Genomic DNA, 16193 nt, shown 5'->3' on the forward strand with positions numbered 1-16193 from the left:
TAAAACATTTTATTTTTGATCGCCTTTCAAAATACCCAAGGACACTTTACAATCAAAACAAATACATAACAGTAGGGAAAGTATAACAAAGCTTCAGTGAATTAACAATAGTAGAGTAATTAAAATGCAAAAATAAAATAGAAATAAAAGTACAATAAAAATAAGAATGCCACCTTTTGAAATGTGTTTTCAGTTCCGTAATGTTATAGGTAAACATGAATTTTGGCTTTGTTTTATATCAACAATCACCACAAGGCTACCAATAAAACAATCTGTGGCTGTACCTTTAAAAGTAGGGGGTGGGGGGGGGTGGGGGCACTCCACTCTATTTCCATTCCAACACCGTAGATGGCAATATCGTGCGCGTCTTGTCGTGCGCCTTCGTCTACTCACATTAGAGCCGAAGAAGAACGCAGGAATTCACTTCCTGGTGTGCATAAGTTGTTTTGCGGACTTGTGTGAGCAACAACAAATAAAACATGTAAGAATAGGATAGTCATTGTGGAATGGTCAGAACATATCACTTGTATTTATCTAAATGAGTAAATAAGTAATTGAACAGGTGGCAAAGCTACTGCGCAGGCATTATATTCGTCAACAACAACACAAGGAACATCAGCATAATATCGTGGAATACAGTCTGAATCAAAACACTGAGTGAAGTGTCTTCTGCCTGGAGCGTTTTGCAACACAACTGAGTCAAAATGAGGAGAGGTGTCGGTGCGGGGGCCATTGCCAAAAAGAAGCTGGCAGAGGTATGAACCTGTATTGTGTTCTGTTTATTATAAAACATCTATTGGTGTTGGTGTGTGGGGGATTAATTATAGGCTATTATTATATGGTTGTGACGTCATCTGTCGAATGCTCCATTCATTTCAACGGGGCTCCCCAACGTTCGGACGTCTGTTATTTTTCGATAACGGACGGGTTGGTCTATAACAGACCGCTGTCAATGGCAACAAGACTTTTCACTGCTAAAGCGACTTTTCAACAAGACTAATCAGCTGCTGTGATAGACAGCACCCGTTGTCCTGGCTACCGCTGTCAATGGCAACAAGACGTTCACTGCTAAAGCCACTGGCTTGTATACAAGTCAGTGGCTAAAGCGAATGTTTCATATCACTCCGCAGGGGGTCCGGTCTTTTGTCACTCTAATCAGCTGCTGTGATAGACAACACCTGTTGTCCTGGCTAGCCTACCTAGCTGTTGCCTAGCGGTGTTCCACAACGGCAATGTTTTGTTTTGCGCAGCAACAATCTTAACATTAAATATGTCTAAAGAAATGTCCCCGCATGTGTGAATCATTTAAGTATATCCATATAATAAGCGGGTTAACTTTCGGCGAGTCGGTCGCTTTGTGGAATAGCAGCACTTCAGAGAGAACAAGACCCCTCCGCTCCGCGTCGGGGTCTAAAGATTCTCTCTGTCGTGCTGCTATTCCACGGTAGCGACCTTCTCGCCGAACGTTAACCCTTACTTAATGAACGTACAATCATTACGCTCGCTCAAAAACGACTTGTTTTGGTTACATTTTAAGGTATGGTGAAGAACAGTTTTTATTTCACCACAAACCAAACCCGCGCACCTTGTCAAATCTGGCCTTAGGAAGGGGTTGGGACAGGAATTCCCATGTCCGTGTCTGTCTGTGTGATCACCTGCAGTTTTTGGGGTCTCCAGAGGGTGACGCCAAAACAAACTCACATGCATCAGGCTTGGGGGGCAGGTTACCATGATGCCAACTCTGATTGCTCTGGTTTATAATATCATACAGTTGTACTCTCTTACGTCTTGGGAAAATAAAACACGTGAATAGTTGAGCCTTATTTCACCAGAAACCTCATCAGTGCACTTCTACTCACTCAGGCCAAGTACAAAGAAAGAGGCACCGTTCTGGCTGAAGATCAGATTGTACAGGTAAGCTTGAAACACAGCAGCAGGGCCGTAGGCATAATAATTCCAATAGCAATCTGTTGTTCCTTATCAGCGGTATCCCATCAGTCCCAGCTCATAAACCACTGCACTTCCTCCAGATGTCCAAACAATTGGAAACATTCAAGACCCACTTGGAGGAGTTTGCCAGCAAGCACAAACAGGAGATCCGGAAGAACTCCCAGTTCCGCCTGCAGTTTCAGGAAATGTGCGCCACCATCGGCGTCGACCCCCTGGCCTGTATGACTCTATATAGCATTACCTTCAAAACACATTGAATACCTTAGCTCAGCGGTTCCCAAACTGGTGGTTAAAACCCCTAGGTGGAGTTGCAGAAGTACTATAGGGGGGTCATGGAGAAGAGTTAAAAAACCTTGAATAGTGTATATGCTTTCATAAATAAATAAATTGGTTAGTACAATTATTCACTTGAATTGTAACACATGTCTTTGTTGCTAAATTTAGTTTAGCAATATTATATGGAATATTGGGGTGGGTGGGCAGGCCACAAATATACAATATTTTTAGGACCAAAACGGGGTCCCAGCAGAAAAAGTTTGGGAACCACTGCCTTAGCTGGTACAGGCCTGACTTTAAAGCAGTGGCTTGTATGAGTTTATGATATTCACATCCTTTTAAAGAATGTTCATGGTTTAGCTCACTCTGGCTTGTATGAGTATATGATTTCCTCAAAAATAATTACATAGAAACTGAAACAATTATATCAATAAAGCAAAAGTGTGTATTGTGTTCAACAGCGGGTAAAGGGTTCTGGTCAGAAATGCTTGGAGTTGGAGACTTCTACTATGAACTTGGTGTGCAGATTATTGAAGTTTGTCTTGCTCTGAAGCACAGAAATGGTGGTAAGTCTTCGGTGATATATTTTATTGCCATTAAAAAACACAGTAGTTACACAACACAGTAGTTCATCTTTGGAAATGGTAATAAACTCTCAGTTATTATATAATGTTATATGCATATGTTGAACTGGTATTTAACTGGTTGTATAGCATGATATTCAACTATCAAAACTTCTCAGATGAGTATAGTTGGTTGCCTTGAAAGCACACTGTATGCATGATTTAATGCCAATCCCTACAATTTCACATCACAAAAGTGCATGAAGAGTTCAGATGCAAAACCCCCTAACTCCATTTCTGAAGACCTGCACGTCTATATTTTTAGAGAACCCTGTTGTTGGTTTGGTTTACATTTATGTACTTGATAATACATATAAATAGTTATATTACATAAATAAAATATAGAATATGCATTTTTTATAGCTTTGTATTAAATAAAAATGAATTAAGATTATTTTCTGAAAAGGCGCTTAGGGGGTTTTGCATCTGAACTCTTCGCATCTTCATTGACGGCATGATATTAAACTCTCAAACAGCAACACATTTCAGACTCTCTATTTTGTAGGTTGCCTCGAAAGCACATTCTTGACATTCCTGAGCTATGTCTCTGACTCATGTGAGCAGCCATTGTTTTAAAGAGGCATTCTTGCCACTTTGTTGTTGTTACTGTTGTGCAGGCCTTATCACCTTGGATGAGCTCCATCACCGCGTGCTGAAGGGAAGGGGGAAGTACGGCCAGGATGTCAGCCAGTGAGTGTTATCAGACAAGCTATTTTGTGCCGGGTGTAGGAAGCTTCAGCCTGACTAGACGCCCGACCCTCTCTACTTTGTAGCTGATGGAAGGAGTAGAGATGGGCAGGCTCGTCAGGCTAAGGAAGCATTTCACTGTTATGTGTCATTGTTACGTCAGCCATATTTACGTAAAGGTGTTAGGGTTTCTATTAAATTAAACCATAACAACAATGTGTTTTTAATATAAAAACTTGGTCTTGATAATGTTGCCAGGGAACAAATAAATGGGGTGAACGGAAAGGCATGCATATATTATTTATATTTAAAAACACAGCTGCACAAACTCTTTACACTGTATTTTGGGCCTCTTGCCTCCAGAAAGGGAACAAGAATACTCTACAGTTTTGTTTGATTGCCACTTTTTAGTCAAAGACAAGGATACTACAACAACACCAGGGTTCTACAAGGATACTACAACAACAACAGGGTTCCATAAAAGCCTCAATGTAACACATCAAATGTTTTCTTTATGGTTATGAAGGCTTATAAATTTGGGCTCTAAATTAATACCCACCAACCGGCAAAATGCTGGTGAAAATTCAGTTTGGCTGGTAGAAAAGAAAGCTTACTTGCCATTCTGAAGATTAACATCTTCTAGCCATTTTGGTTGGTGATTATTTTATTCAGAGCCCTGCTTATAAAACATGACTTAATGCCACTCTGCCTGCTGTAGGGATGACCTGGTGCGTGCCATTAAGAAGCTGAAGGCTATGGGGAATGGATTTGGGATGATTCCTGTAGGAGGCTCCTACCTGGTCCAGTCGGTACCGGCAGAACTCAACATGGACCACACAGTAGTACTGCAGCTGGCAGAGGTAATATGAAGCGATTATTATCACATCCGCCAAGGAGGTTATGTTTTCAGTCGCATTGGTTTGTTTTTTTGTTTGTCTTTCAGCAGGATAACTCGAAAAGTTACGCACGGATTTTGACGATTAATGTAATAAACCTGGTTTAGTCCTAGACTGTTGTGAATCTGGTGGTCTCTAGAAAGATGCCCAGGTTATTCTACGAAATATGTTTTTGTAACTGTTTCCATTTGTGTTTGTAGAAAAAGGGCTACGTCTCCATAAGCGAGATCAAAGAGAGTTTGAATTGGGAACGAGAGAGAGCAAGCCATGTTCTGGTGAGTGAAATTTGCGTCCTTGTTCAAATGTAATGTCATTTCTTATAGCTTACACTACAAGTGTGACTTGTGCCATCGGCATCCACATTATTCATTTCACATGCATACAGGAGCATCCAGGACATACAATCTTGATAAAGCTTTTTGATTCTTGAATCTTAATGTTGTGCATTACCATTTTAAATAATAGTCTTAGTAGTGCAATGAATGACTTTCAACCTTACACTGACCACTGAATTCTAATGGTGTGCGAAATCACATTTATTTGAAAGTTTCAGTTTAAGTTACTACTGTATTATGTGAACATTCATCTTTCAGGACCATCTCCTGAAGGAGGGCTTGGCATGGCTGGATTCCCAAGCAGAGGGGGAGCCTCAATATTGGCTACCAGCTCTCTTTTCGGAACTCACCTCCCGTGACGTCACACCAGAGGAAGCCAATCAGATGACGCCTTAAATGCAGTTCAAGACTATGGTAACACTATGGGTCCAGCTCAATGTCAAACCTCGCATCCTCTCCTTTTTTTTGCTTGTGGCCTCGTGCTTTGCTGACACCCCGCTTCCGTGGAGACAGTTTCTCCACTGTCAGCCTAGCCACAACAACTTTTCAGGGACTTTTCCCCTCTCAACATCCCGATTGTAAATCAGAGAATGACGTTTGAATTGCGCTTTCACGAGATATTGAATAAAACCTCTATTGTCAATAATGTCTTGCCTTGCATCACGAGGCCACTACCATAAGGAGAGGACGCGAGGTTACAAAATGAGTTTGAGTGACCCACTAAGACCCTTGGAGAAGATGCAGATTTTTTCACCACCTCGTGTTCAGAATTCTAAGTTGGTTATCTGTAAGATAAGAATAATGGATTTTGAATATGTTTTGTACTGCATTGGCTGTACATTAACAGCACGAAAGAAGTGAAATTGTTTGAGATGAGGCTTGACTTGAGGTATTGAAATTCTTGAGTTATTGACTTGAGTTTACCTCAAGACATCAAAATCCCCAAAGGTGTCAATATATGTGAAAATGAAGCGCACTGTAAGTTTTCATGTCTATGTATGATACTGATTATGCAGTTCTTTCTTTGTAAATATGACAAAAAAGCCTTTTTAGATAAATAAATGATGTTAAGCTTTATTTGTGGATTCCTTATTGTCAGGACATTGCAACAGGGTCAGAAACTTTTACTGAGTTTAGACTTTTATCAGATCAGAGAAAACACAGCAGGTCAGATTGTCAGAAATGTACCATATAATGTTCTTACACAACATTACAACGGTCACCAACCGTTTCCTCTGTGTTGCGTGGCTAAAGTGCTACGGCATATTCCAGTTACTTCTTAAAATATTAAGCTTATACAGTGCAAGCAAGAGGTGCATGAATTTCAAAAGACACAGATTTTTTAAAGAAAATAACAACTCTTGACATCAAAAATAAAAATAATATGTGTCCTTAAAATTACGCACTTTTTCTTTTTTGGTTAAAATTCAAAGACTTGGACAAACTCCCAACAAAATAATGCAGATTGCATTAATGCAGAGGCAAATTACTGACTATCAAAGTAATTAACCATTTCCAGTGCCTATGTCAGATACAAACAACAACCACTATCCCCCCAGACCTGCAGAGTATTTTGGGTATTGCACCTACTGTATGGGTCAATTATGGTGTCAGGCTCTGACACCAGATGGTACAACCGCAGCTAATGCTCAAAAATTAATTAGTAATTGGTAAATTATAGTAAGTAATTTAGTAGTATAGTAATTATAGTAGTAATTGGTGAAGTAATTATTTTTTTGCAAAAAAAAAAAAAAAAACATACAATAGTGGCATTAGCTGTGGTAACTTGCACCACCCTGACGTGTGCCATTCCTAAAACGTCATTGACCCGTATATAATCTACAGCAGTCCTATAGGCAGTGCATGTACACATGACCTCTACCTACTGTCCTTAGAGGTCATGCATGTAGACGTGATCTTCAAACTGCTGCTGATCCAAGTCGTCACAGATGAGGGTGCACATGGGGCACACCTTGTGGCTCTCCTCGTGTTGGGTCAGGTCCTCTCTGCTGAGGCCAGGGAAGGCTATGAGGCAATGCTGGCACGTGGGGATCTGAAGAATCATTACAAAACACAAGACGAGATGTTAAGTAGTAGTCCACTGTGCCAGTTGATGGTATGCATGAGATTTGAGCATTGTGAGAAACCGCCAGGCTAGGTTGGACTTTTGTGACACAACTTCAGTAGTAGGACCTATGCCTTTGATTCATCGGGTGTTTTTGCCTTTGAATACTATGGATGCTACTCAAAGGTGGCCAGTTGCACGTTGATAAAGCCTGAGCTTGTGTCCCCATGCCCAAATGTAGTAGCTCGACTCTCACGAGACCCTTCTGTATGTCCGCTCATGTTCATGCGCTCATGCCCACGCGATGGTCTGGCGGAGCTTCGGATTCACCCTGCTCCCAGAGCAATATCCAATCAGGATCACATGTTTTTCAGAGATGTGAAGTAGTCAAGGTTTAAAAGTGGAGAAGGGAAATAATAAGCCAACAATGGCTGCCCGAGTCAGGCTACAATGTTAGTACCCAGGTTGCTAACTGGTTAGCAACTACGCCTTCAAGAAATACAATACTGGGGTCCATTTCTCAAAGCTATAGTTGCTTACTATATTAGCTAGAGTACTTTGTTGTTTGCAATGTAATTTCCCATTGGAAACTTCCCAAATTGCTAACTGGCTAACAACTATGCTTTCTAGAAACGCACCCCTGTATTGTTTTCTCCATGGAGGTGGGGCAACACAGGCAAGAGGAAGGGAGGACCAGAAATGGACAAGATAAAGCAGTTTGACCTCTACCTAATGGCATCAGTATCATCATGTGGAATGTTGTGCAGTCGGCAAAACAAACAAGAGATTAAAGAGAGAGAAAGGATTTGAGTATTCATACCTTGTCCTCACAGGCACCTTCTGTTTTGGAGAGAAGAATAGTTCAGAAAGATACATGAGGAATGATCATAATAGTTCTTAACTGAAAAGCAACAAATGGTGAACAAAATATCCATCAATGCAAATAGGATGTTGATGAAATAATGTTCCATGGTAGTTACAGGATGGGAGGGGGATGAACTGACAAACTCAAAAATGTTAAACTCAAGATTGAGTTGTAAGCCTCCTTGTAGAGTAGAGATACTTAGGCTACTAGCCTACTTAAATAAAATCAAGGTGCCTCAAAGCACATCAATGCCTTGTATCACACATTTACGCATATCTATGGTACTTATTTGCAGATAGTTGCGTACTTTAATTGTTCACAAGGAAAAGGTGAACACTTAAATGAAGTTCATTACTTCCTCTGAGTTAACTTGCAAGTATTGGCCACTGAGCCATACATTCTGGAATATATTCTAGTGATTTTATCCGACAGGAACAATGTGCAAAGACATTAAATCTCTCAAGGAGAGATGAACAAGCTCTTACCTGAAGGATTGTAAGGATTCCCAAAGATGAGGGAGTCCTGTCCGCCATCAGTGGCGGCGGCTGTGAAAGAGGGGAAGGGGTACAGCGTAGGGTCCGGGGTGGCAGGTGCTGGCGTAGCGACTGCTTTGGCACGAGTTAGCTCTCCTCTCAGCAGAGTGATCTCAGCCTCCAGCTCCTGGAGAATGACAAGTTGGCATATTATTATTATTCTGTTTTTTAAATGGGGGGGGGGTCTTTTTCGACTTTATTTGATTGGATAGGACAGTGTGAGAGGTGGACAGGAAGCGAATCGGGAGAGACGGGAAGGGGTGGGCAAAGGACCCGGGCCGAGAATCGAACCCGGGTCAGTCGCATGGCACACGAGTGCCCTACCGGTTGGCCACGGCAGGGCCTATTGTCAAGTTATTATTCTCCTCTGCACATCCGCCGCCACTATGGCAGCCTGATACCCGGCATTTATGCAGGCAGTAGCATGGCTATATTGGTTGCTATGCTGATAATGTGACTACAGATAATAAAACAAATTGTGAAATCATAGTTAATGGTTAGTAAATATAAAAGAGAAAAACACACTTTTATTTTGCTACAAAGTATTTTAAGTAAGTTTCTGCATGTCACCTGATTTTTCTTGGTAAGTTCTTCCTGTTCTTCTTTTGCCAGATCTATTATGACGGACTGGTCATCAATAGTCCTCAGAGCATCCTTGAGTTTAGTCTATGGGTAGGAAGAGCACATGCACGTGAATACTGTACAATACTACACACATTGGGACATCAACTAAGAAAGAGAGAGCAGACTGAGAAAATGGGGATTGATCTACGTACCGATCTAACTACCTATACCTGCCTACTATTATTACTAAGTAGGTAAGTAAAACCTTCATTGCCAAACAACATACAGTAGCTGATGGTCATTTTGGTAGCGTAGTCGATGAAAAGAAATGGAGTAAGATAAGGAATAAGAACCAGAAGCAGCCCTAGTAGTTAATATTAATTATCTTTAAGTTCAAGTCTTTTCAATGGTCACAGTAGCGGTCCAACATTGAGTTGCGGCCGGGCAACTACCCCTCCCACACCCCGGCTCTTTGCCCTCTCTCCGGCAAAGAAATCGGCACAAAACCACTAATATTATTACAAATGTGTGGTAAGTTACGTTTACACACTTTTTGACGTTATAACTATTTAAAATGTCTATGGTGATGCCGCTTGGCGGCAGGGTTTTGTGGTGGTGGTGGGGCTTGGCGATGGTTCCGCCCCCTCTTGGATGTCGCCCCTTTCGGCCCGCACCTACGACTGCCCTTGAATGGCCACCTCACCTCCAAGGCGCTGTCCTGGTTCTGGGGTTCCCTGGCAGGCACAGCAGTGGCAGCAGCAGCAGTGGCGGCGGTGGCAGCAGCCGTCTGCTCCAGCTGTGTCCTGAGACTCTGGACCTCACGTTCGGCTTGGTCCGCTCGCCTACGGGCCTCGTTGGCCCCCTGCATCTCCTGCCGCAGCTGGACCCTCGTCTCCTGGAGCTGGACAAGCAAAGTGTCCATTTGTGTCTGTGAGGGAACGAAGTAAGAAAGTAGTCAGTCAGTAAGTAAGTAAGTCAGTAAGTAAGTCAATAAGTAAATGAACAGGCAATTAAACAATTGTCTGATTAAACTGCAGCAAGTAGTGCTATAAATATAAGAGCCATTTGACTTAGTTTTGCCAGCAGAATGAAGGAGAGCGACAACTTTGGGTTAACTTGGCTGGGTTCATCACAAAAACATTTGATTGGAATACAGACCTTTATGCTATTCATTTGAAACGTGACGGCAAAAATAGTGACAGGAAAGCATTGGTCTCAATACGTGAAAAGCATCTAAGCTCTACCTTCAGACTGCTTTGGCCGTCTCTCTGTGATGTCTGGGTTGACATGCTTGTGTGCAGAGCCTCATTCTCCTTCCTCAGTCCCTCCAGGTCCTTCTTCAGGCTCTCCACCTGCTGGACGTCCCAACTCAGCTTCTCGTTTTCCTTCTGACTGCTCTGGAGGTCCACCTGGACAAAACAAAACAAAAACATAGCGGTAAGATGGTTGGACCAATTCTGATTTATTGATTGATTGGTTTATTGATTTATTTAACTGCAGAGACAATTTTTACATTCCATTATATTTGCTTTTGGGACTTTTTTGAGCACAAAAACTTTTCATTGCTTATGAATTCTTGAATTCATGAGTACATGACGATATCTTGTAATTCCAGAACACCGTTGTGAGTATAACTGTACTGTATGCCTTTTTTTGGAGGCTTGAAGATGTTTGATAATGAGGGTCATTTGTTTTTATCTTCCACTTAAATGAGTTTAAACCTTCACAACCCCATTCCATGTTCTGTGACAGCTTAACTGTGTGAAGTTTTTCCCCAAATGTATACTGGTCTGAAACATGACTCATAGGCATTTTTATGGGTTTTCAACTTTCTCAACGTTTGTCCAATTCTACAAACCTGAAGTAGTTGGTGGTCATCCTTCAGTCTGCTGAGGTCCTGCTCCATCTCTTTTAGCTTTGAGTTTAACCTTAAGAATAGGTAAAACACATTATAAAAACAGCAACAACCTAGTCAACATTGTTAAAAAATATATAATTAAAAACAGTAAAAAAGTTATAGATACATGAAGTGTCATCAATAAATTCTAACAGTGATTGATCCGTCAATGAATATGATTTACTGGTGCCAAAGGATTCAACATTGTGGTCCATGAGATGTCTATATATAGTCAATGTCATCATGTCGACTGATGCAGGTTTTTAATGGCCAATACCCATACCGATTTTGTTCCATCACCCTTGGCCGATGGCCGATGTTTGTGGCCGATAAGGGTAAAAAAAAGTTAAAAAAAATGACAAATATTCCAGGTGTCAAGTTAAAAATAGATATTTATTTAACTGGTGACAGTAAATAGCCTAGCTAGATCGTCATTCTCATTGCAAAGTGAGTGACTGAATTTTACAGATTGTCACTTTTCCAGAAACTAATGGGCATACTGTCAGAATAATGGGCATAATAAAATGTCTGTAAATGATGCTGGGTGCGGATCGGCCAAACCACATGCGAATCAGCCGATGCCAATACACTTATGAAACTCAAATATCGGCCCGATATATCGGCCAGTCTATCCTTACATGTCATGACATGTTATGAATAAAATCACACGTAAGAAAAACATGGCTACCCATGTTGCAAGAAGTTTTAAAAGGCTTACTTGGCCTTGACCATGGTTCAAATGGCTAAGGCACTGTCAGCCTACTATTACGCCAGGGGCCCGGGTTTGGGTCCTGTCTGGGTCGTTTCTCAGTCCTTACCAATCGCTCTCACTCATTTCGGGTCAGTTCTCCACTGTCCTGTCAAATAAAGATAGGAAAGCCCTACAGATATATTTTAAAAAGGCTTACTGTGTGATTTCTGCTTGTTGGTTCTCAGTAGTTGCTTTGAGCTCCGTCCGTTGCTTCTTCAGTTGATTGATCTTCTGCACTGCTCTGTCATATTTCTCTTCAAGAGGGGCATTGGACTGTGGGAAGCTCTGGACATGTAAAAATTTCAGATATTGAAATAAGTTAATACATGATGATTCTGTCGCATCCACACGGTAGAGCATTGTGTCACTATAGCTACCCGATACAGTTAAATTAGGATATTTATTTAAGCACCTTCGACACGTTTGCATCATCTATGCCAAGTATTTATGCTAGTAATGTAGCCCTTTCATGCTAGATGTCCCACCAGCTATCCCATTCACTACTTGCTGGAGAGGCTTAACTACTGTAGATCATAACAACATTGCTAGGACATTACAGAGTGGCTTCAGTAACATGTGCTGCATCTCAAATGGGGCACTTGTGCACTTCAGTGTTCATGTTTCAGTGCACGTGGCGTATTAATTACTACCAAAGTGCACAAGTGCACCATCTGAGATACAGCTATGGTCATTAACATTTTGGTGACAATAATGTTATCACAGAGGCTCTGCATGAGGGTTCAAGAAATCCCTCATCTGGGGGTGTTGTGGCAAGCTGTGTAGAGCTCCAATACCTTATGGGGAACTGGGTTTGAGTCTGGCCTGGGTCATGTCCCAACCCTACCCTATTTCTCTTTCCCCGTCCCCTTTCCTGTCACATCTTCACCATCCTTTCACAATTAAGGCACTAAACGGCAAAAAAATGTTTTAAAAAGTACCTCCTCTGCCTGCTTGACATCAGATGCTGCGTCTACTTCAGGACCTGACTGCTCCATGACTTCCGGACCTGACTGCTCCATCTCCACATCAGCTGGTGGCTTTGCCTCTGTGCTTGTGCTTGATTGGCTCTTCATCTCTTCAATTGTCGTCTGATTAAGAAGTACGTAGCAGTATTAAAACACCCACCATGAAAACAACCAACATTGTCGTTACACAACCAGATTGACCGATAATGGTGTACCATCACAAGTGTAATGATTTAGGAAAAAGAAATGTGTAGGGGTTATCTTTTTGTTATTGCAGCAATAATACTCTATTCCCATAAAAATCAGTGCCAAAAAATGGAAAACATACTCCAGATTCAGTGGGGGTAATCTTACTGTTGATTTTACAGTCAGAAATCCTCCTGAAAAAAAAAACCCAACAACCAGCCAACCCCAATGTTGCCAAGTGGATAAGGGAAAATCCCCAGCAAGCAACAAAGGCCAAACAGCTACTTAAGTTCCCATACTACCCATCATTCGCCAAGTTTTCTGTATGTGCGCACACAAGGAGGTCAACAACATCTCCTCCTGTGTGCATTCCAATATGTGGACTCCCTTCCTCCACTTGTGCTTAAAAAAATTTGGGGGACTGTTCTTCATTCGCCATCCAGTTCGCAAATTAGAAAATTACTTTACAATTGAGCTTTTGCGAGATATTGAAATACAATGTTGTTGTCGGCAATGTCATCACAACTAATTTCTTCCTGGTACGAGGCCACAAGCACAAGTGGAGGACGCAAGTCTGCATATTGGAATGCACCCCTTGTGTGATTTCAATCACTTACCCTGAGGCTGAGGATCTCTCGGAGTCTTCCATCGAGCTCGTCCTTCAGGATTTGTTTGGCCTCTTTGAGCTGCTCCACCTCCTGCCGCAGCTCCGTCTTCTCTCTCTCCATCTGCTCCGTCTGCTCCTGCAAAAGTCAGTCAGTCACACGTGTGTAGTATCAGGCACTGTGATGGACTGGCCAGCACTCATAACAACATGATACTTATTTTAGTCTTCAAATAAACTGGCAGAGTGCATCATGGAGGAAGATGGGTGAGAGTGTGCTGGTTACTCACTCTTCCCACCAACCTGGTGGGCTGGGAATCGAACCGGCAACTATATTCGGCTACAAGTTTGGCACTCTAACCGCTTTGCCATGACTGCCCTAGCATATGACTGCAACAGATTGTAACACAAACCTTTGTAGAGATGACCAAGAGGTCGTTCTCCAGGCTGGTGTACAGCAGGTCGTCCCGGGGGTTCTGGAAGGAGAAGGGGGTGCTGGCCCCTCTCACCTGCCCCTTGTTATCCACATAGCAGAACTGGTAATCCCCATCGTCCTTGGGAAGGTAGTAGTCTACAGCCGGGAGGAAAACACCATGAATATCAATTAAGTCACATGAATAATGTGGATAAATTGTAATAATGCTATATAAATGAATAAACAGTGGTCATATACAAAATATCAATCTCAGTAGTAATCAGATAGTAATCATTTAGATGGCTCTGATACCAAATCACCAGAGATTAAGGCAACATGGAATACTGATTTCACTGTCAAAAAGATTACACAGAAAAAAATGCAGTGTTAATTCAACACTTAAAGAGTATTCAGGGACCAAATAAACTCTAGAATGTGTTAAATCAACTCTGTCAGTGTTGCATTAACACTGCAGTTTTTACTGTGTACAGGCAGGATGTTTGCATGGTGAAACATAATTTAGTTTATGTTTTTCATTTGATCTACATACTGTTGCCAACATTTCATACTGTTTTAAATATGATTTCATTATCCGTTTTTGCCATGATCATATACAGCACATTTGTACGCATTGTCTGTAGGTCCGTGTAACGCTTGTCTGGAAAATTGAGTTTTGAACCTATTTTTCATCTTTTTCATGTGAATTCAGAAAAAGCATCAAAGCACTGCAAAGCGTTACACGGACCCGTGTAGACTCACATGACCTCCCAGAATAACATAATAATTTGTAGAGTATTTGAGTTATAGCTTGGTGTAGTACATGATAATGATAATGTGTCCATTTACCGTTGAAGACCACTTGCTTTGTCACAGGTTCCGGTCCTAATCGGTCCAGACAGGGTTCCACCCACACAAAGGTGTGGTAGCTCTGAGTGGTGTTCCATCCCACCTGTACACAGCATGCACAGTCACAAAAGGTGATCATACACAGGGCAACTTTTTGAGCTATGTGTCTGGACAACTATACTATAAGATGCTGTTTAGATTGTATATCACAACATTTTTTATCAGAAAAATTGTGTTTAGCAGCTGGCCACTGTTTTTTTTTTCAATATTCCATCAGTAAATGAATGCCAATGAACCAACCATGATTCTGCCAAGCAACATTTCTCTAAAAGTTGTTCTGTGTATCATTACCAGTTCCAATTTCACAGAGTAGAGTCCCAATGTGAAGAATGCAAGGAAGTATTGAGTGGAATGTGTGCTGAATGTGGATGCAAATCCATGAGAGTTTTTGTTTTACTGATGCACCTTAGTCATATTAATAATAATAAAAAAGGGTGTTTGTGTTTACTATGTACCTGCATTGCTCATTTTTAAAAAAAAGCCATATTGGTTAAATGACACTCACACCAGCATGACAAGAAGAACAAGTGCCACCGTGAGAATATTACTTGCGCGCTTTAGCAACTTGCGCGCGATGCGCCAGCCCCTTATATTTATATTACCCTGATTATCATAGATCTTGAGTCACTCGAGGGTTTCTTTTTTCTTTCAAGATGGACGTCACAAATCGAAGTTGCCCAACATGTTGGCAAGACTCACTCTGAACAGTCCGATCCAGTCTCTGGGATGAGGTTGCAGGGCTGCGGTCAGAGTGTAAGAACAGGTGACACTTGTGCTGGTCGGATAAGAGCGGGGAACGTCGACAAAGACGACCTGAGAGAAGGCTGTTGACGACTCCATTTCCGTAAGCAACGTCGGGGGGTCTAGACTGTCGCTCATGTTTGTGGACTACATTGCACAAAAACAAAAAAGAAAGTATTACGAAGATTACAATAACACACATACACCCAGACACCATAGCTGCTCTATAAAACGAAGGTTATTCCATTTTTAAAATGCCCCTCCTGTAATGTCTCAACTAAGGCATCAGAAGCGAAAGTAAAATATTCCAAATTTTCAAACAAGAAGTGTAAATTAACATCCTTCCTATTCGTCAATGTATAGGCTGGTTAGCTATTCAGTAAATATGGACCTGAAACTGAACAAGCTGGCATGGTATATATTTTTTGTTTGCCAAGCTGACAAAACTTGTGGTTTCACTTTCTCTTCCTGAGAAATGTCCTGCAATATGACAGGTCTTTGTAAACAAGGCTACTATTTGCTGAAATGAATAGGTTCATACGGTATATTTCTCACGGCAAAGCGTGGCTAAATCAGTAGTAAGAAAATTACGCAGAGGCAGAGTACTCACTGTGTACGGACAGAAGTCCATCAACACCAGCCTGGTGAGATCAGAAATTCAATAGTTATGTTACGAAAACTTGCTGTGCAATAGGGCTACTTTGCCCTCTGGGTAATGCAGTGCGTCACAGCAATTCTATCCATGGATCCGCACTTGATATACAGACTACAACACCCAGTCGTGCCATGGCAATCACGCGTTAATATCCAATGTCCAAATGGGTGCGCGCAACCACAAAAACAGCTGTCAGGTCATTTGTCATCTCCCTCAAAAGTAAACAGTAACGTAATTTTTTTTTATTTTTTTTTTAAATGATCAGCTACCAAATACTGG

The 16193-nt window shown here is 41.6% G+C and overlaps 2 protein-coding genes across 2 annotated transcripts; one reads left to right on the plus strand and one right to left on the minus strand.

Annotated features, from left to right (window-relative positions):
• Positions 1 to 394: 394 nt before the first annotated feature.
• Positions 395 to 5844, plus strand: snf8 (SNF8 subunit of ESCRT-II). Its single transcript, XM_063221707.1, has 8 exons — positions 395 to 755; positions 1864 to 1914; positions 2031 to 2169; positions 2688 to 2792; positions 3467 to 3539; positions 4255 to 4396; positions 4633 to 4707; positions 5026 to 5844. The coding sequence occupies exons 1-8, from the start codon at positions 705 to 707 to the stop codon at positions 5161 to 5163; spliced, it is 774 nt and encodes a 257-aa protein (XP_063077777.1). The 5' UTR covers positions 395 to 704; the 3' UTR covers positions 5164 to 5844.
• calcoco2 (calcium binding and coiled-coil domain 2) lies at positions 5211 to 15979 on the minus strand. Its single transcript, XM_063221705.1, has 14 exons — positions 15870 to 15979; positions 15218 to 15406; positions 14459 to 14561; positions 13611 to 13768; positions 13211 to 13336; positions 12381 to 12530; positions 11600 to 11727; positions 10653 to 10722; positions 10039 to 10203; positions 9498 to 9722; positions 8801 to 8896; positions 8183 to 8357; positions 7653 to 7672; positions 5211 to 6820 (listed from the first exon to the last, which is right to left on the minus strand). The coding sequence occupies exons 1-14, from the start codon at positions 15888 to 15890 to the stop codon at positions 6659 to 6661; spliced, it is 1788 nt and encodes a 595-aa protein (XP_063077775.1). The 5' UTR covers positions 15891 to 15979; the 3' UTR covers positions 5211 to 6658.
• Positions 15980 to 16193: the final 214 nt, after the last annotated feature.

The sequence above is a fragment of the Engraulis encrasicolus genome, chromosome 17 (genome assembly GCF_034702125.1).
Source record: "Engraulis encrasicolus isolate BLACKSEA-1 chromosome 17, IST_EnEncr_1.0, whole genome shotgun sequence".
In the NCBI taxonomy this organism is placed as follows: Eukaryota; Metazoa; Chordata; class Actinopteri; order Clupeiformes; family Engraulidae; genus Engraulis; species Engraulis encrasicolus.